Source organism: Macrobrachium nipponense, chromosome 24, assembly GCF_015104395.2.
Source record: "Macrobrachium nipponense isolate FS-2020 chromosome 24, ASM1510439v2, whole genome shotgun sequence".
Lineage (NCBI taxonomy): Eukaryota > Metazoa > Arthropoda > Malacostraca > Decapoda > Palaemonidae > Macrobrachium > Macrobrachium nipponense.
In genome coordinates, this window is record NC_061091.1 from 43,998,543 (window position 1) to 44,020,868 (window position 22,326).

At 32.7% G+C, this 22,326-nt stretch overlaps 1 protein-coding gene across 6 annotated transcripts in view; it reads left to right on the forward strand.

Moving 5' to 3' along the window:
• LOC135205591 (tyramine receptor 1-like) overlaps window positions 1-18,042 on the forward strand; it is a 294,701-nt gene extending 276,659 nt beyond the window's left edge. For 3 of the 6 annotated variants that reach the window (XM_064236355.1, XM_064236357.1, XM_064236358.1), the window contains 3 exons: window positions 3,949-4,152; window positions 10,953-11,157; window positions 13,948-18,042. In XM_064236355.1, the coding sequence (XP_064092425.1) occupies window positions 14,225-15,577 (1,353 nt within the window). In that variant the 5' untranslated portion in view covers window positions 3,949-4,152; window positions 10,953-11,157; window positions 13,948-14,224 and the 3' untranslated portion in view covers window positions 15,578-18,042. The remainder of the gene's footprint in view (window positions 1-3,948; window positions 4,153-10,952; window positions 11,158-13,947) is intronic. The other 3 variants (XM_064236356.1, XM_064236359.1, XM_064236361.1) reach the window with 3 other exon arrangements.
• The last annotated feature ends 4,284 nt before the right edge of the window (window positions 18,043-22,326 follow it).

Consider the following 22,326-nt stretch of genomic DNA (forward strand, 5'->3'; position numbering starts at 1 on the left):
GAAAATCACTTCCCCAAAGATTATATATATATATATATATATATATATATATATATGTATATATATATATATATATATATATATATATATATATATATATATATATATATATACACACACACACTTACACACACACACACACATATATAATATATATATATATATATATATATATATATATATATATATATATATATATATATATATATATATCAAATATGCTGCTACTTTCATAACACATATATCTTCTCTTTGACTGTATGAAATGTTATATAAAACAGTTTTGCAACATTTTCAAATTCCTTATTTAGCTTCCAGTTATAGGATGTCTAAAAATATATGTTCAGATTTCGCATAACATAATTTAATAGAATATAACATAAAATGTCAAAAGAGAGAGAGATTAACTTTGTCCGTTTCAAGCTAGAAATTTTTTTCATAACTTGTCATCGCTTCAATATAAAGAGGAACTCGAGATCTCCGTTTTGTTTTGGAAACATGTCAACACGTCTGATAGGGATTTCTGTTTGTAACATGTAGAGAGCATACAACGTATAGGACTGGTTTCAAAAGTTTATGTCTTTGTCGAGAAGCCACTTGAAGAATTCACCCCATTCCTATGGCATTGCATCTTCTTTTTGTAAGATTGTTCTAGAACCTTCTGTTTAAGCATACGTCATCTTTGTGGAATGACATCATTTAGTATTGCTTCCTTTATAAATAATTTCCTTTTATATTAGAATACTTTTATCATCTTAAATCCTGTAATAATAAATGTTATTTGTGATTGTAATTCCAATTTCTTTTTAGATATAGTTTTGTCTTTCGGCCCCAAAACATTTTTTGCAACGAAATCCACTGTCCAGATTTCGTAAGAAAGAAAGATTCATTCTTGACTTGGAACCTCATTGCGTTTAGATCTATCCTCTCTCTCTCTCTCCTGCGCCATACTTGATATTAGATTAAAGTAATGATTTAATACTTACTGAAGGGTCACTCATAAAATTTGGCTTTCATATTTCTTAGAGTTATTTAGTATTCATTAGTGCTTATTGTGGAATCTGAACAAACATTGCACAAGTGTGTCACGGCACACCTAATGTTGTGAATTGGTGAAATTTTGGAGCTAGGTGCAGCCGAAATAAAATTGGTACCAAGGTAATGTGTTATTAAGTTTATTAGTTGCAACTAATAGTTACCGTGGTTTGGGAAAAACTATTTCAATTTTTACACATTGCAAATTTTTGTGATTTGTGTTTCTTTCATTTGAAGTGATTTTTTGTGCATTTATCCATTTTTCTTATTGAAGTGTTTTTTTTTTGTGCATTTATCCATTTTCTTATTGAAGTGTGTGTTTTTATTTTATATTATATGTGATTAGTGCTTTTTACAATTTTGGTATTTTCCATATTTTACTGTGAAGTGTTTTCATTTGCATTCACAGTTTAATTAGCATAATTCTTTTCATTATTTAATCGTTGCACATTTAATTGAATTGAACACTTGTGAATTAATTTGCATTTACTTAGAATTCTTTTCAAGTTTAGTGTTCTTTAGCACTTGTGAATTAATCTCCAAATTTTAGTTATTACCTCACACTTTTAAATTTTGATTGAATTAATTTTCCTGATTTTTTTGATGAATGGACTTTGATTTAATTTTACTTAATTAATTCAAGAATTAATTAATCTTTGCTTTGTTTACAAGTAACAGTAAATTTCCCTGATATTATGAATTTCACTTATAAATTTTGAGTTTGATAATAAATTTCTTTATTTAAAATTTTTATAAGTGTTTTCTTTTTTACCAGTATGATTAGATTATGCTTAGGTAGCAACATAGAGTGGTAATTGAGCTGTTTTCCTTCAATTTGATTGAAGTGAGTTAGAACCAGGGAAGTACTTAGACTTTTCAAATCAGGGAAATACTTAAACTTTTAAAGTTGTTGATGGAGTGATGCCCTTTAATTAATTTCATTGCATATGAGATTACCTCACACCTGTTTTAATGGACATAGTCTGATTTTCTGCAATACTGGTAAGTTGTTTAAGGGATCACTGTTGCCTTTAGAGTACTCAGTCATGTTTTACCTGTGATGAAGGTTCAGGTGTCTGGCTGTTGTGAGGTAACAATTAATGATTGGTAAGTGTAGTAACCAGATACTTGGCACTTCGTCACAATATCTATGTATATGTATGCAAGTATATATATATATATATATATATATATATATATATATATATATATATATATATATATATATATATATATATATATATATATATATATATATAGATATATATATATATATATATATATATATATATATATATATATATATATATATATATATATATATCATAGTATATATATATATATATATATATATATATACTATATATATATATATATATATATATATATAATATATATATATATATATATATAGTATAGTATATATATATATATATATATATATATATATATATATATATATATATATATATATATATATATATATATATATATATATATATATATATATATATGATATATATATATATATATATATATATATATATATATATATATATATATATATATATATATATATATATATATATATATATTGTGACGAAGTACCAAGTATCTGGTTACTACACTTACCAATTATTAATTGTTACCTCACAACAGCCAGACACCTGAACCTTCATCACAGGTACTAAACGACTGAATACTCAAAAATAAACAGTGATCCCTTAAACAATTTACCAGTATTGCAGAAAATCAGACTAAATTCATCAAAACAGGTGTGAGGTAATCTTATATGCAATTAAATTAGTTAAAGGGCATCACTCCATCAACAACTTTAAATCAAAGTATTTCCCTAATTTCAGAAGTCTAAGTACTTCCCTGGTTCTAACGCACTTCAATTAAATTGAAGGAAAACTGCTCGATTACCATTCAATGTTTCTACCTAAGAAAATCATATAACATATGCATGTATACTGGTGAAAATGAAAATACTCATACAAATTTTAAATACAAAAATTTATTATTAAACTCAAAATTTATAAGTGAAATTCACAATATGAGTGAAAATTACTGTTGCTTGAAAACAAAGCAAAGTTTAATTAATTCTTGAATCAATTAAGTAAAATCTAATCAAAATTAATTTATCACACAATTCAAGGAATTTAATTCAATCAAAATTCAAAAGTGTTCGGCAATAATTAAAATTTGGAACTTAATTCACAAGTGCTAAACAACAATAAAACTTGAAAAAAAATTCTAAGTAAATGAAAATTAATCCACAAGTGTTAAATTCAGTTAAATGTGCAACGAATTATTATTAAAAATAACCAAGTTAATTAAATTGTGAATGCAAATGAAAACAGAAAAATGTGGAAAATACTAAAATTGTAAAAAGTATTAATCACACAGTACATAAAATAAAAACACACACTTCAATAAGAAAATGGATAAATGCACACAAAATTCACTTTAAATGAAACAAACACAAAAACACAAAAATTTGCAATGTGTAAAGTTTTAAACTTTTATCAAACCATTGTAACTATTAGTTCTCTAAACCATTGTAACTATTAGTTGCAACTAATAAACTTTCATTAACACACATTACCATGGAACCAATTGTCTTTCTGCTGCAGCTCATTCAAAAAAATTTCACCACACAATTCACAATATTTATCAAATGAAAAGGAGTCGTTACACACTTGTACAATGTTTGTTCAGATTCCACAAAAAGCACTAAATAATACTAAATAACTATAAAAAAATCCGAAATCTAAAAGTTACAAGTGACCAATTACGTTACGTTAATATGAATTCAAAAGCGATGCGGGAGAGAGATAGAGAGAGAGAGAGAGAGGGGAGATCTAAATGCTATGAGGATTTAAGTCTGAATGAATCTTCTCTTCCTTACAGAAACTGGACAGTGGATATCACACAAAACGTTTTGGGCATGCGAAAGATGATGCAATCCTTCTAGAAGCTTCTAATATGACGTAACTTTACAGAAAAATTTTGAAATCTGCACGTGGTTATGGCAAAGACGTACGTGTATGAAACCAGTCATGAACGTATTAGCTCAACAAAGACACATATTCGATCAAGACAGAAGTTGAGTGAGTAAGTTTGATTAAGACTGACATGTATCCAAAGCACAACGGAGACCTCAAGATCTCTAATCTCGAGGTGATGACAAGTTACCAAAACAATTTCTATCTTGGAACGGACAAAGTTAATCTCTCTCTTTCTTTACATTCTATGTTAGATTAACTTTTACATTATGTTATGCGAAATCTGAACATACATTTTAGACATCCTATAACTGAAAAATGTTGCAAAACTCTATATATAACATTTCATACAGTCTAGGAGAAGATATATGCATTTTGAAAGAGGCAACATATTATATACCTCCCACTAGAAGATTGCCACTAATGTGCTGCACTCATAAGTTATACTGTTGCAAGCACAAAGACCACCTGGTCAGTCTTTGATTATGATTTTTCATTCGCTGGATAAATAATAATGGATTGTGATCAGATAACACTAAACTTTCTTAATTCCTAGGTCTGTTCACATACACTTCAAACTTTTTCAATGCTGTGATTAAGGCTAAACTTTCCTTCTCGATTGTCGAGTATACTTTCTGATGTTTTTTTCAGTTTTGAAGACATGATGCACACAGGATGGTAGATATTATTTTCATCTTCTTAAAGTAGAACAGCTCCAATGCCACAGTCAGAAGCATCAACTTGTATCACAAATTTCTTGTTATAGTCTGGAGCCTGAAGTACTGGTCTAGAAGTTGAAATGGCTTTTACCTTCTCAAAGGATTCTTGATACTCTGGAGTCCAAACATACTTAGCTTTGGGACTTATTAAGTCTGTCAAGGGAGCTACTACGGCTGAGAAATCTGGGCAGAAATGACAATAGAATCCAGTCATACCTAAAAATCTCTGTATCTGTTTCCTGGTAGTAGGTGGGATAGTCTTACAGATACCTTCTACATTAGCATTTACTGAAGCAAGAATGCCTTTCCCAACTTCAAACCCAAGATACTGCACAGTTGCTTTTCCAAAATCACTCTTCTCTGGGTTGACTGTTAGTCTTGCTTCTTGAAGTTTCTTGAAAATTTTCCTCAGAATCTTCAGATGTTCTTCCCATGTTGTAGAGTAAATCACTATGTCTTCCAGGTATACACCTACTCCTTCTATCGATCCTAGCAGTTGATCCATCACTCATTGGAATGTTGCAGGTGCATTCATCAGACCAAACGGCAGAACAGGTAGTATACTGATACGGTCCAAAAGGAGTAATAAAAGCTGATAGCAACTTCGCATTCTCATCTAAGGGAATTTGATAATATCCTTTCAACAAGTCTATCTTGGAAACAAACTTGGCTTGCCCAATATTATCAAGTAACTGATCTATAAGAGGCAAAGGATAATTGTTAGCCACACTGATGGAATTCAGTTTCCTATAATCAGTACACATTCTAAATGAACCATCTGGTTTCTTCACCAACACACATGGAGAACTGAAGTGACTTGAACTGGGTTCTGCTAATCCATGTTGCAGCAAATACTCAACTTCCTTCTTCAAAACATCTCGATGATATGGTGATAAGCGATAGGCTCTTTGCTTGAATGGTTTTCCATCTTCTTGAATCTTGATCTCATGCTTGGTCAGATCAGTACACTTAGGTATATCTGCAAAAATTTCTAGAAATTTTCTAATTACTTCACTTAAGTCTTTACCTTGTTCAACACTGAGATGTTTCAGTTTATCCTACAAATTTTCCAAAATTGAAGAATTATTCATCCTGCTTTCAGCTCCCAATTCGTGGCCATCATCGTCTTCTGTAAATGAAGTTGTTTGTGTTGTTGACACAGTTTCAGTTTTAGTTACTGAGAAATAAGGTTTCAAGAGGTTCACATGTATCTTCCTTTGTCTTCTTCTTCTTTCTGGTGTTTCAATCACATAAGTTCTATCACTCAACTTCTGAATTATCTTGTAAGGACCTTGAAATTTATTAGTGAGGGGAAATCTCTTGACAGGTAAGAACACTAACGCTTGTTGACCAACACTAAAACTTCTTAGCTTAGTCTTAGCATCATATCTCCTTTTCATTTTCTCTTGACTCACTTTCAAGTTTTCTAAAGAGAATTTTCTAATTGCTTTCAACCTTTTCCTTACATACTCTCCTTGGCTTTCCTCTTGATTTTCTTCCCAATTTTCTGCGAGAATCTTCAACGGTCTTCTCACTTCTCTTCCAAAAATCATTTCATTAGGTGAACAACCCCATACTTTCTTGATAAGCACTCCTAACTTCAACTAACATTAATGGTAAACCAACATCCCATTCTCTTCCTGACTCAGAACAATACTTTGTCAGCATACTTTTCAATGTCTGGTGGAACCTTTCCAAGGCACCTTGAGTCTCTGGATGATAGGCAGTGGATAACTGTTGTTTCACTCCTAACAAATTCATCACATCCTGGAATAACTTTGAAGTAAAGTTTGTTCCTCTATCACTTTTATACTATTTCTGGTATACCAAACTTTGAGAAAAACACCACAAGTTTTTCAGCTACTATCTTGGCAGATATGTTTCTTACAGGGATTGCCTCTGGATATCTTGTCACAGATATCCATGAGTATTTGTTAACATTAATGTTAACAAATACTCATTTCCTTTCTTTGTCTCCGGCAACGGTCCAACCATGTTTATAATCACTTTGCTAAAGGGTTCTCCTCTAATTTCTAAAGGTTGTAGGGGGGCTTTCTGGATAGTTTCATTCGGTTTTCCAGCTATCTGACAGGTATGACACTCACGACAGAACCTGCTAACATCTTTGTGAAGTCCAGGCCAGAAAAAAATATTTCATGATCTTCTCCACAGTCTTCCTGATTCCCATATGTCCAAACTTATGAGCTATTGCTACTGCTTGCTTCCTCAATGGATAAGGAATCAAAATTTGATGATATTCGCCCTATACAGTATCTCCTATATCTGTTGGTCTATACGTCCTTATCAGCAAAACTTCCTTCAGATGATAACAGTTAGGAGTTTGTTGCATCTCCTCTCGATCAACAACTCTGAATAACAAATCAGTTAACGATGCATCCTCCTTCTGCAAGTCCATTAGCTTCTCACTTGTCACTTGACCAACTTCACGGGATAAATTCTCAAAATCTGCTAACTCAGCTACTGTAGTTTCACTACTGTCTTCAGGAACACTTTGACTATTTGGAGTTTCTTCAGGAACAACAGGTTCTTCTTCTTCTTCGTCATCGTCGTCTTCATCTTCTTGGGAAATCTCTTCTTGGTCAGCAATATGGGAATCATCACTTCCCTGGAATAATTCTTCTAAGCACAAAGAGCCTTCACTTGATCCTTCTTTTGGTGGGTAAATCCTCAGTTTCTTAACTTGCAGTCGTAGCCCTCCACGGTTTGTCCATCACTACAGGACAAGGAATAAATGGCACACCACCAACTTCATTCCCCAACAGAACATGTACACCTTCCACAGCCAGTGAGTCCTTTACAGCAAAATAAACATTCCCTGTCACCAATTCCCATGACAGGTGTAAGCGGCATATAGGAGTTACTTCCTCTCCTCCTATACCCTTCAAAATAACTTAATCTCCTGTGAGACTCTTCTCTAACTGAGGGTGAGCACCACGTACTACCACACTATTGTTACTCCCTGTATTACGTAATATCTTGACTGGTACCTGCATACTTCCTCCTTGAGTAAACAGCATACCCTCATAGATATATGGCTTAAAATCCTCCACACTGCTAAGCCACTCACTGCTTGAGGTTACATATCCACTGGTTACTAAACATTCAGCTTGTTTAGTTTCATTTTTCTCTGGAGTCTGATTCTTTCCCACACTGCTCTTCATAGTTTGTTTCACCTGGTCACCTTTTACTACTTGACCAACTGGCTTTGACAGCTGTTGATTCTGGTAACACTCTTGACTGAAGTGTCCTGCTCTTCCACACTTGAAGCAGACAACATTAGGTTTCTGTATCTGTCTTGAAAAATTAGATGAGGATTTCAAATTAGCTTGCTGAGGTGTATTACCTTGTGTACTCTTGGTAGTATCACTTGTCGGTTTCCCATTAAATTTGTTCCTGATATTAGGATAAGACTTGAAACCTGGGCGTTGTTGACTCTGGTACTTGACATTGTAATTGTGTTTGCTACTAATTATATTGTAATCTACACTCAGTGTAGCAGCTTTGTCAAGTTTCTTCACCTCTCTCTCTCTCTGAAATAGGCTTTTATGTGTTCAGGAATTCCCCTAAGATACTGCTCAAGAACAAGTAATTCTTCTAACTCATCAAAAGTTTTAACTTTAGCAGCTTCTAACCAACATTTAAAACACCTTCTCACTTTATATGCATAATCTAAGAATGTTCCCTTCTCATCTTTTCTTAAATTTCTGAATCTTTCATTGTAGTACTCTGGGGTCATATGGTAAACTTATAGCACACTGTGTATAAGTACCTTGTAGTCTTTACACTGATCAGCTGTTAAGGCTAGATAAGCACTTCTCCTTCTACCAATTAAGACACTTTGTAGCAAAACCGACCATTTATCTTCTGGCCATCCCATACCTAAAGCCACTTTCTCAAAGTGATAAAAAAACTCGTCTGGAGCTTCTTCAGTAAACTTAGGGATTAACTTCTGTACTCTTACTACATCAAATACAAGGTCTTGATTACCTTGGTTAGGGTTAGACGGTATCACAGTTAATGTGGATCTAGCTCTTATCAATTCCATCGCCTTTTCATGTCTTGAGACTTCTCTTTCCTCTTTTATCCTTTCTCTTTCCTCTTCTGCTGCTATTTCTTCTTCTCTTTCTCTTCTTTCTCTTTTCTCCCTGTCTTCTCTTTCTCTTTCAGCTTGCATTTTCATCTTAATCAAATTCTCTTCTGCTTCAATGCGTCTAAGCTTTAACTCTGCATCACTTTTCTCTTTCTTTTCTACTTGCTTATTTATAACATCAACACGTGCTACATCCAACAACTCTTGAGCCATTCTAACTCATCTTCATCAGTTATTCTACCAGAGTCTATCAATGATTCCATAACAATACATCTTATTTGTGCCTTTACCATACTAGTAGACACATAACCACCAAAGGCCACTGCTAGAGCGCTCCACTGTGCCTTCGTCAGAGTGGATTCAGACAACACTTGGATGGAAAGGGCTGCTAAAAATTCCTGAACCTTGAACTGAGCCATTTTCTCTAAGTTATCAACTTACAATTCAACAGAATTAATGCAAAACAAAAACTATATGGTCACTCTCCTAGCAAAATATATCCCTAACACCTCCAGTATATACTAGAGTGATAATGAAATCTTGTTTTCCCGGGTCTCTGGGCACCATTAATACTTGTGACGAAGTGCCAGGTATCTGGTTACTACACTTACCAGTCATTAATTGTTACCTCACACCAGCCAGACACCTGAACCTTCATCACAGGTACTAAACAACTGAATACTCTAAAATCAACAGTGATCCCTTAAACTTACCAGTATTGCAGAAAATCAGACTAAGTTCATCAAAACAGGTGTGAGGTAATTTTATATGCAATAAAATTAATTAAAGGGCATCACTCCATCAACAACTTTAAAAGTCTAAGTATTTCCCTGATTTTAGAAGTCTAAGTACTTCCCTGGTTCTAACTCACTTCAAGTAAATTGAAGGAAAACATCTCAATTACCACTCTATGTTTCTAACTAAATAAATCATATAACATATGTATGTATACTGGTGAAAATGAAAACACTCATAAAAATTTTAAATACAAAAATTTATTATTTAACTCAAAATTTATAAGTGAAATTCACAATATGAGGTAAAAATTACTTTCTCTCCTCCTATACCTTCAAAATAACTGAATCTTCTGTGAGACTCTTCTTCAACTGAGGGTGAGCACCATGTACTACCACACTATTGTTACTCCCTGTATCACGTAATATCTTGACTGGTACCTGCACACTTCCTCCTTGAGTTGACAGTATACCCTCATAGATATGGCTGTTACTTGAAAACAAAGCAAAGTTTAATTAATTCTTGAATTAATTAAGTAAAATTATATCAAAATTAATTTATCACAGAATTCAAGAAAATTAATTCAATCAAAATTCAAAAGGGTTAGGCAATAATTAAAATTTGGAAATTAATTCACAAGTGCTAAACAGCATTAAAACTTGAAATGAATTCTAAGTAAATGCAAATTAATTCACAAGTGTTAAATTCAATTCAATGATTAGTTATTGAAAACAACTAAGTTAATTAAATTGTGAATGCAAATGAAAACACAGAAACATGTGGAAAATACCAAAATTGTAAAAAGTATTAATCACACAGAACATAAAATAAAAACACACACTTCAATAAGAAAATGGATAAATGCACACAAAATTCACTTCAAATGAAACAAACACAAAAACACAAAAATTTGCAATGTGTAAAGATTTAAACTTTTATCAAACTATTGTAACTATTAGTTCTCTAAACCATTGTAACTATTAGTTCTCTAAACCATTGTAACTATTAGTTGCAACTAATAAACTTTCATTAACACACATTACCTTGGTACCAATTGTCTTTCTGCTGCAGCTCATTCAAAAAAATTTCCCCACACAATTCACAATATTTATCAAATGAAAAGGCGCCATTACACACTTGTACCATGTTTGTTCAGATTCCACAAAAACACTAAATAATACTAAATAACTCTAAGAAACCCGAAATCTAAAAGTTACGAGTGACCAATTAAGTTATGTTAATATGAATTCAAAAGTGATGCGGGAGAGAGATAGAGAGAGAGAGAGGGGGGAGCTCTAAACGCTATGAGGATTTATGTCTGAATGAATCTTCTCTTCCTTACAGAAACTGGACAGTGGATATCACACAAAACGTTTTGGGCATGCAAAAGATGATGCAATCCTTCTAGAAGCTTCTAATATGACATAACTTTACAGAAAAATTGTGAAATCTGCAAGTGGTCACTGCAAAGACGTACGCCGTATGAAACCAGTCATGAACGTATTAGCTCAACAAAGACACATATTTGATCAAGACAGAAGTTGAGCGAGTAAGTTTGATTAAGATTGACATGTATCCAAAACACAATGGAGACCTCGAGATCTCTAATCTCGAGGTGATGACAAGTTACCAAAACAATTTCTATCTTGGAACGGACATAGTTAATCTCTCTCTTTCTTTACATTTCATGTTATATCAACTTTTACATTATGTTATGCAAAATCTGAACATACATTTTAGACACTCTATGGCTCTAAGCTAGCTAAGGAATCTGAAAAATGTTGCAAAACTCTATATATAACATTTCATACAGTCTAGGAGAAGATATATGCGTTTTGAAAGTAGCAACATATATATATATATATATATATATATATATATATATATATATATATATATATATATATATATATATATTCAGTTGTATTCCACATAGGAAAATGGAAAAAGGTATATCTCAGAAAATGCCCAACTGTTGGGCATTTTCTGAGATATACCTTTTTTCATTTTCCTATGTGGAATACAACTGAATTACTAGAAGATACCAGTACTATATATATATATATATATATATATATATATATATATATATATATATATATATATATATATATATATACATATGAAGTAAAGAAAGGCTCATTAAAACACTCTGGCTTAAAGCTTAGGACTATATTTCGGATAGTTCGCCGAAATATATTCCTTATCTTTAAAACAGTGTGTTTTAATGGTTCTTTTATACTTGAGACGTATCTCAAGTATAAAATAAATGGGTCCAGAAAGGTGTGAAAAATCGTAAAAAAAAGAATATCCTGATGATTTACGTGCTAATTTTCAAATAAACCGAACTTTTCACTAATAAGATTCGTTATAAATAATCCTTGTTATTCTCCTCGAAGAATACGGAAATCCTCCACGTCTGGACGAGTTGTACCGCAGGTGGTTAATCAACTCGGGCCCAGTCGAGCAGCCCCAAAGGAATCACAGCCGTGATCAATAAAATTCAATAGGTATCATAAACCTTACCATGGAACACCGATCCACCTGGCTTTATAACTGAACCAGAGGTTGTGCGGTGAGTTCCAAAGGATCCCCAGACAGGTAATCTAGAGAGATCATCCAATTTGAAGGTAGCGGCTATTCGATATAAATCCTCAAGTTCTGAGGATAAAGGAAATTCACCACCAGAGGCTGCAACCACCAAGAAGCAAGAGACGGTAGTACTCTTCATCCACGAAGCAAGACAAAAATATTATCAAAAGTAAAAGGTCCAGAGAATGACTGCCCTTTTCTCCTCACAGATCCTAAGAAGTCACTTCCCTTATCCACAGGGGAGGGACCATACACACAACCTCCTTAAAAACAAACATAATATACACCGCGAACTTTTATATTTTCACAATCACTAGGCTTCAAGTATCATTTTAAATTCAATTTACCATACCTCGGGAATATCACTGAAGGTGAGTTGAAATTGATATAGCATTCAGCGCCTGCAATATATGAACGCCCGAAAGTGCCGATCGACTGTCGGGCTTTAGAGTCCTCCAGGTAACGGAAGAGAGACAGAGATAGAGAGAGACAGAATGATCCATCTGATTGCCACATCATTTTTAAACAGAAATTGTTGGCTTTGGTTTATTTTCCATGTTTTAATCATATATTTAAGGTATTCACATCGGTACTTGAAAAAGGACGTGTTGTACAAGTTTCCAAGGAGAAATACCAAGTACAGAATGGCATGCAAATAAATAACGGTAAAAAGAACAAATTATGAATAATTTTTATATTCTTAATCGGTTGAAGAACGTAAGTATTTGATAAGACTGAAATTAAGGACAACTTTACTCCAAATGAGCTAGAAGGTAATAAATAAGAAATCAGATACTCTATACTTTCCAGTAGATTTCTGCATACTGATGAATAGCACTTCTAAGCATTGCGACATCTGTAGGACACTGTTAAGTGGAGTAGTATTTTAACCAGCATTTTTCTTGCCGCCATAAAATTAGACACATTTCTAACGCGTTTTCGTATGCCTCGGGAGGCCTTTTGAGTTTTCAGGCGTCAAAATGACGAAATAGTACATGCCGGAGTGTATGTAATATTTTGAGATTTGCAATTAGCAGTTTGGAAGGAATACTGGTATTCATTAAAACGTATTTATCATTGAGGTAGCCTCGGGCTCAAAGATTGTTTCTCATTATGAAACTTGCTGACCTGACGTTTTTACAATATATTCTTGAAGCAATACTAGCGTAGATTGTACCAGATTAATCAACGCAGTGCTTAGTAATATCGCAAGTCACCTCATGCATAGTTCCATTAATGAAAGTTAGTTGCATTATTATTAGGATCAGCTAAATAGTTATTCATAGGTACTAGAGGTGACGGTGAAAATGAGAGTAGTGTGTAAATGTTTTGTCAATGGATGATTTATCTTAAACCTCCTGTGAGCTTCACTGATTGCATGTATCTTCATACATATAAAAAATTTCTTTGTATTTACAGTAAATCTAAATAACTCTTCACTGGAAGTTTCGTCATTGCTTTATTCAGTGGTAAAATAAAAAATGATTGATTCAGCAAATACTCAACAAAAATAGTTATTGTGCATCAAAATACGATGATTGTCTTTTCAGACCAATAAATTTCTATAACAGAGCAGAATAAGGGATAGATTTGTTTTCATTTTATATCGTTGCAGTGGTCATTGCTAAAGAATAACTGTGGACAATTGTTTTATATCGCTTATCTTTGCTTTATGACACTCAATTCGAATTATAAATCTCTCCAGCTTCACTTCATACGATGAGCTTATACATTCCTTTTTTTTCAGGTTGTCCGTCATGGAGCTAAGACAGACTATAAGGATCAGATTATCAAAATAAGATCATTTATCAAGATTCTTGAAGCAACATGCAGGACTGAAAAGGAGGTTTAGAGCGAACCCTTCTGAATGTTTGATGGTTACAGTAAAATTTCCTTCGCCATTATAATGTCGATGATCTATCACGCAGTTCTGATAAATCATTCCTTCGCCATTCCAGCGAGGTCGAGACACTCATCCACTGTAGCCCCCTAGGACTATAAGGCCTTTGCAAACTCAATCGAAAATGAGCCGCTTTAAGCTTTTCGTAAATGAGAGTCTCCCAGCCCTCATCGAATCAGACCTAAATGTTTCAGGGCTCGAAGAAGAATCAGTTACCTTGGGTACTTGGCCTCACTTTGCACTGGCGATGCCCTTATGGGAGGCAGTGGTGACTGTGATCTCTTTATCCATCATTATTGTCTTTACTATAGTAGGGAATGTCCTCGTCATCCTATCGGTGTTTACCTACCGGCCTCTTCGAATCGTTCAGAATTTTTTCATTGTCTCTTTGGCTGTTGCTGATTTGACGGTGGCTGTGTTTGTGTTGCCATTTAATGTGGCCTATAGTATCATCGGGAAATGGATCTTCGGGATCCACCTGTGCCAGATGTGGTTGACTTGTGACATCATGTGTTGTACGGCCTCCATTCTGAACTTGTGCGCCATTGCCCTCGATCGGTATTGGGCCATTACTGACCCCATCAGTTATGCCCAAAAGAGAACTTTAAAACGTGTCCTCATAATGATTGGACTCGTCTGGGTTATTAGTGTAATTATTTGCCTGCCACCTCTCTTTGGTTGGAATGACTGGCCAGATGTGTTTACGGAAGATACTCCTTGTATTCTGACAGAAGAAAAGGGTTTTGTCATCTACTCTTCGTCCGGGTCATTCTACTGTCCCCTCCTCATCATGACGACGGTATACGTGAAGATATTCACGGCCACGCGCCGTAGATTAAGAGAGAGGGCTAAGGCCTCTAAACTAAATGAAATTCCTTACAGAGGGAAAGCTAGAATCCCAAAAGAAGAGGACTCAGCCGTCAGTGAGAATGGACAGAATGGGTATAATGAAAGTTGTAAGAAAAAGTTAGTTCACAAGAAGAAGAAAAAGAAAAGGAAGCAATCGACAGCATCTGAACCAAACAGTTCCGCGACAAATCCCAATCTGGTTCCTCCTCCAATAGCCGAGACCTCCATAACTGAAAATGATATCAGTAATACGAAAGATGAGACAACGCCAGTGGAGGAAGAGAAAAAGAACGAAGTTGCCGTTAAAGTCGGCCCAAAAGGTGGTAATCAAATTCATCAGTTCATTGAAGAAAAACAGAAAATATCCTTGTCGAAGGAACGCCGTGCTGCCCGAACGCTCGGTATTATCATGGGATCTTTCGTAGTGTGTTGGTTGCCGTTCTTCCTAATGTATGTCATTTTACCATTTTGCAGCACCTGCAAACCAAATGAAAAACTCGTAAACTTTATAGTTTGGCTGGGCTATATCAACTCGTCTCTTAATCCAGTCATATACACTATCTTTAATCTGGACTTTCGTCGAGCCTTTGCTAAAATTCTGAGGTGCCCCAATGCTGCAACAGTGTAGTCAAATACTCATCATCGATGTACTAAGAAAGTATGTGGTTGTGTAGGGAGGGGAAGTCACTTGCTCATAAGTAAAGAATGCATATCCATATGACCTAAATACGGCTTTCAAATTGTTTCTTCCATTTATTCTTCCTAATGTATCATTAAAGCAAAGCCATGAATTAGGACTTCCACTTGAGATTTAAGTTGATTCAAAATAATGTGAATGCAAACTACGAGAATTGGAGAAGAAAATGAAATGGTGAAATTAAAATACAGTTTGATTCTTTCTGTTTTACAAAGTAAACAATCATATGCAAGGAAACCTCATTTTTTAAAGTATATTCAGACAAATATTTAAATAAAAATTAGGATGATATCTAAAATCATTTACAAGATTTTTATGCAAGAAGATATACTAACTACTTACAAGATTCAAAGGTATGTGAGTCAGTCAACATTGATGTTACCTGTTGTTTGGTAAAAACAATATAAATTGTAATATAGATTTCGTGAATATACAAATTCTATTTATTACATTAAAATATGACATTATCATGACTATAATTCCAGTATTTTTACTGGAGACATTGAAATTATTGTAAAATCATGCATACTCATTAATCTGATCAAATTGACTTATATAATAGACCTAACAAATTTCTTGTTCTTTATTCATTTCTACACATCAGCTGCTTTGCTTCTTTACAAACAACGGTTATATTTTAGGTGACACTAGCCTAATTTATATTACGATTATGTCTCATAAGGTGCTGTTATACGGTCAAATTTCCTAACATCTTTTTCAGCATTTATGCCAAAGTTTGTACAAGTTCAGTGAGGTCGCTCAGTTTAGTCTTCATGTCGCCATAGATCAGTACCTGTGTTTGCGTGGGCAGAAACAACTATCTTTTCATGTTAATCTTCAACTGATGCTATCGAATGTAAATCAACACAAACGAGCCCAGATTAGTAATGTTATATCATATAATACCCTTCGTAAACGATTCTCTCCTTCAATAGCTTTTTTGCTAACAATTAGGAGTTGCCAAGGGCAATTCTATGATCATAATGTTCAGTAGATGAACATTCACAATTGGCAAACTTAAGTATAAAATTATTAAGATGGGTTTATCACTCAACTAAGGGTGTATTCAACTCCCATCTGCAGAAAGAATAATGCCTTCAGCACTCAAGCAGTTGTGGGACAGAATGAACACTCTTTTCTGCAATGAATATATTTCAATTATAGTGCAAATTTAGAAAAGTTAATATCGATATTTCTTCATCCTGTGCATTACACTTTGTTGTAACAAGAGTAGATTGATTCATACCGCCACACTAGACATATTGAAATTTCTTAGTTATATACCTTGTGCGATCCTGTTGCTTTCAAGATTTGCAAGAATTCCTTATGGAAAAAATCAAATGGAGAAAGAATGAAATGAGGAATAGAACACAAGATGAACTGTATTCAGGGAAGTGAACCCACCCCTAAACCAAAAAAATAAATGTTCAATAAAATGTATTCATATGTTCTATAAAGTTATTATATACATAAGTTTTGAAACAAGTATCAGGTTCCACTCCATTTTCATCTCTCTCTCTCTCTCTCTCTCTCTCTCTCATGGTCTCGTTTTGGGTTATTTGGGTTTATGATTCAAAATCAAGTAACCCATAACTGACTGCCATCATGATGTGAATATGAGTGAAGTAGAATATAAAAACCGAGGGTAAAATAATAAAAGAATAATACCTTTGCTGAATATATTTTTTAAAATCAAGCTAATCGGTCATTTCACCTTCTATTTAGTGCTTTTACTCTTCGAAAACGCATTTTGACGTTGTAAATAAAGTTTAGCTGCTGATCATCATTCTGTTAAAAAAATGGTAAAAGGTATTCCGTTTCTAGACATACCGGAAAGTCATTGGTCATTTTTAATTCATCAGTGAGGAAGAAAATCTTAGCAGAAAACATTACCAAGTCATTAATGAGTCTTGGATAAAGACAGAGATACATTATAGGATATCCGTCAGTGTATATAAACATAAAATAAGATATATGTATGTATAAAAAAGAATTATAAAAAATTTATGTGGCTTCGTCCCGTGGTATGCTGTACCATGATGTGATAATAATCTTGTATTTCAGGTTATGTAGAGGTTATCAACGCTGCTGTTATGATTCAGAACAGTGTTGGACAACGACGTAGACTTGTGCTCAAATTTGTAAGTTCTTGGGGAGTCAGAGAACGAGAATAATAAAAGGAGAGGTTAAAAAGAACGGGGGGGGGGGGGGGGGGAGATGGCAAAGGGCTCCTTTAAAAAGCCTCAGAATGTTTGTTTTATCTTTTATTTACCTCTTGTGTGTGTTATTTAATATAAATTATAAATATATATAAAGAATGTAATTAAGATGTATAATAATGGCTACTCGCGTTGACGTTTATGTAGAGTATTTTCTGTAAGAATTTTGAGATAAAATTAAACTGTAAATATATATATATATTATATATCTATATATATATTATATTATAGATAATATAATATATATATATATATATATATATATTATATATATATATATAAGTACACACACACATATATATATGTGTGTGTGTGTGTGTATGTGTGTGTACATATATATAATCGGTTTTGTTCCTCATTAGGCTAGTATTTGGTGGAACTGTGAAGGTTTGAGCAAAATCCTGTCAATAGCTCAAAGAACCTAGAGTCGACCTTCAGTTATGACGAGAGGAGGAGCCGGAGAAACAGACTCAGGCGAAGGAAGCTTCAAAGGGAAGTTTCGACCTTAATGTCTTGGACCAATTTTTGTGTCTGCATTGCGGCTCCTTCTTGAAGTTTAAAAAAAGAAGGAAAACTTCCGAAGAGGGCTATTTCTTAGTGTCATCATTACTACGCTATAATTTCTCTGAAACGTGAGAAGGGCAAGCAGTAGACACGCACATACTCACACACGTAAACTTGCAGAAACATTAACATTAGCGTTTAATCTATACCCCTTTTTACTTTTCGTATAGATTGCACGAGAATTTGCTATCCCTCCAGTTTTAGAAAATCTTTTGAGATGAAGTTGCTGTCTGAACGCCTTCCTAAATCTGGGTTTGACCACCAAAAGCGTTTAACTACCATGCGCCTTATTCACTCACCACTGACGTCAACAGAGCATTCACCGGTCGTCTCCTAACGGAGTTGAACTGAACACCCTCTCGGTTAGTGACAAGAATGGTACAGATCACACAACGAGTCATTTACAAACAAGGATAGATCCAGACATACATACATACATACATACATACATACATACAACATACAAATACATACATGCATACATATATAATATATATATATATATATATATATATATATATATATATATATATATATTATTATAATCTGGTGGTTTACAAAATACCTTCAGTCTGACGTTTCATCTTTTTGACACCATACGACTCAATCATTATCCCTCCAACTCTAGTTCATAACATGACACAGTTAGAGTGTTCGTCCATTTCATTCACAAATTCGGACTGAAGGTTTTCAAATGTCCCCAGAAGTACTAAAATTAATCTAAAGATTATTCTTACATCGCCTATCAATATATATATATATATATATATATATATATATATATATATATATATATATATATATATACATGTATATATATAGTATGTATATATATATACACGCACGCACGGACACACACCCATATATATATATATATATATATATAATATATATATATATATATATATATATATATATATATATCTATATATATATATATAATATATATATAGTAAGTATATATATATATATATATATATATATATATATAATATATACACACACATTAATATATACACATAGATATATATATATATATATAGATATATTATATATATATATATATCATATATATAACATATATAATATTAATATATATACTTATATATATATAGATATATGATATATATATTATATATACAATATCGATATATATAATATTAAAAAATAAATAATTTAAGAAATATAACTTATAATATAGTTGTTTGTGTGTGTGTGTGTGTGTGTAATACATATATGAATATTATTATATATATTAGCTAATTTTGATTACATTATACTATATAATTATTATATATATATAATTATGATCTATATGAGGTATCACAACATAGATATATATTATATATATATTTAATTATAATACATTATATAATAGACATTATATATTATATATACTATTAGCTGATATTGTAATAATAGTAGAAAGAAATACGATATCAGCTATATATATATGTATTATTATTAAAATATAGGTATCGTATATATTAACCACATATATAATAATATATTTATAAATTTCTAATTATTATATTTAATATAATATATTATATCATATTAACTATGATATTTATTCAATAATAATTTACTTTATATTTATTATAATTATATATATTTGCAGAATAACTACTTTATTACAAAAATAGATTATAGACAACTATGCATACACCCATCCATTCGTTTGATACATATGTATATACTATATTCACACACATGATTATATCCTGGCACAAATATATGTACTGTATGTGTATATAAGTTGGTGTCACTAAGAAACACTCCACTCTGGTCCTTGTTCATATCAAAGCACTTGTTTGCTTTTGCATGAGAGGAAAAAAGATCACACATTTTCGTGTGAATCAAAAGCCAAATTCCCATATGAATGGTGTCTAAAAGGAAAAATTATATATAAATTAATTTTACTCTGAGGGCTTGGTACCCCAGACTGAGCCCCTGATGGGGGTACCAATCCCTCAGTCCTAACCGTTGCTTGAATAATTCAGAAATAGTTTCGACTGTGGAATAAAACACTTGTAATTTTGAATGTTACTCAAAATATAATAGTTGCTGAAGTAACGCTGCACTGTTTTACTTGCCTTATTATAATCAATGCATATGAAATGAATCAATGATTGTTTGTCATAGTCTTTTAGGTGTTCTTGAAGAACCACGAGGTCTTAATATATTTTTAGTAAGTGCTGAAAATGCTTTTATCTCTAGCAGAAGTATTTAATAAATTGTCTTATATGATTGAGAGATTATGTGAATGACTGACTAATTCACTGATTTCTGGAGCCCAGTGTCACTGACACCAGTTATTGTTTTATTTTTCTAGAAGTAGATGTTTCTCAACATACTTAAGGAGTCACAGACATTCCAATTGTATGAATAATTTGAGAACGATTCATGATCAAAATTGTATTTGAACATTCTAACAAACCAATAGTAGTAAAAATTCTAAGTTGGAGCACTTCCACGGTAACAAATTGCCATCAGAATTCTTAAAATAATTATTTCAGAGCCAAAGTATCCTTAAAAGTTAAACAAGTTTCAACGAAATATATATTAAATAACGTGATTGAAGTTCAGTGTCTATACAGTTGTTGTTATTTTTTTTTTTTTTTTTTTTTTTGTCGGAACCAACTACATTCAAGTCAAAGCTTCACAAAAATGCATGCATTTACATAAAAATATAAATAGCATGAAATGAAAATGAAATTTCCAAAACTAGTACTTATTTGCATAGATCAATAGATAGCTAGATCGACAGATCAAGCCAGACAAACTAACTAAGGAAACTCATGGCCATGGTCACTTTGAAAGTGTGCAGTACAAAGAAATATGAGCCTTAGATTGCTGAATACATTTTCCGGACACTGCCATCTATCATGGGCTGATTGACTTCATGAGGAAATTTTCTCATGAGGAAAAATCGTCACTTGTAACCATATTGTTATTATTATTATTATTATTATTATTATTATTATTATTATTATTATTATTATTATTATTATTAAACGCCAAACTGCAACGCTAGCAGGAACAGTAGAATATTACGAACCCAAGGGCATCTTTAGGGAAAGTAGCATAGCACCAAAAAAAAATATTTTAATAGCAAAGGATAAACTATGAGAGACAAAGAAAAAACCTGGAAACATAAATTAATACGATAGATAACAAATATACTGCCTCATGGTAACCTGCAGAACAGAAAAGCAAGTTCCGATTATTCAACTACAGAATTGGAATTATCATTCACAGTTTGGTCACGACACGAAAAGAAATTCTAGAAAACTGTATGTATTGATTCTCAAAGAAGAAAAGAGTAAAACTGTAGTAAATAAACTATATATCTGGTTCTACGTGGTGGATGGTATAGGCCAGGAAGATCTGAATGTAAAGAATAAACATAATTTTGAAATGTCTTACACAGCAAGCACAGTGAGTTGATTGAACAATCGCGCCATAGAGTAGGATTAAGTTCAGGGATAAGAAATTTAATAGAGATCATGTTTTTTTTCCAATGATTTAAGATGTGAGTCAAATGTTAAAGGCCGCATCAGGAAATATTTATGATATTTCACAAAAAAGCATTTCTCCAGTATAGACATGTCTCCAAATATCTTTAAAGCCTTTCTCAACATACCAGTTTTTATGCAACTGAGAAGGAAATCGAGTTTTGAATGAGAGCCACGTAGTTAAAGGAACACTGTCAATGGTGTGATCTGGAAAGGGAAAGATTGAGGGTGCAGGGGACTTTAATGTCTTACCTGTCATACTTCGAGTTTTGTTAGGGTTGAACTTCATTCGTCCTGATTTTCACCATCTTCTAATTTTAGCTCTATATACGTTAAAAGATTCAGTAGCCACAGATGTGTCCTCATGAGACTAGATTGA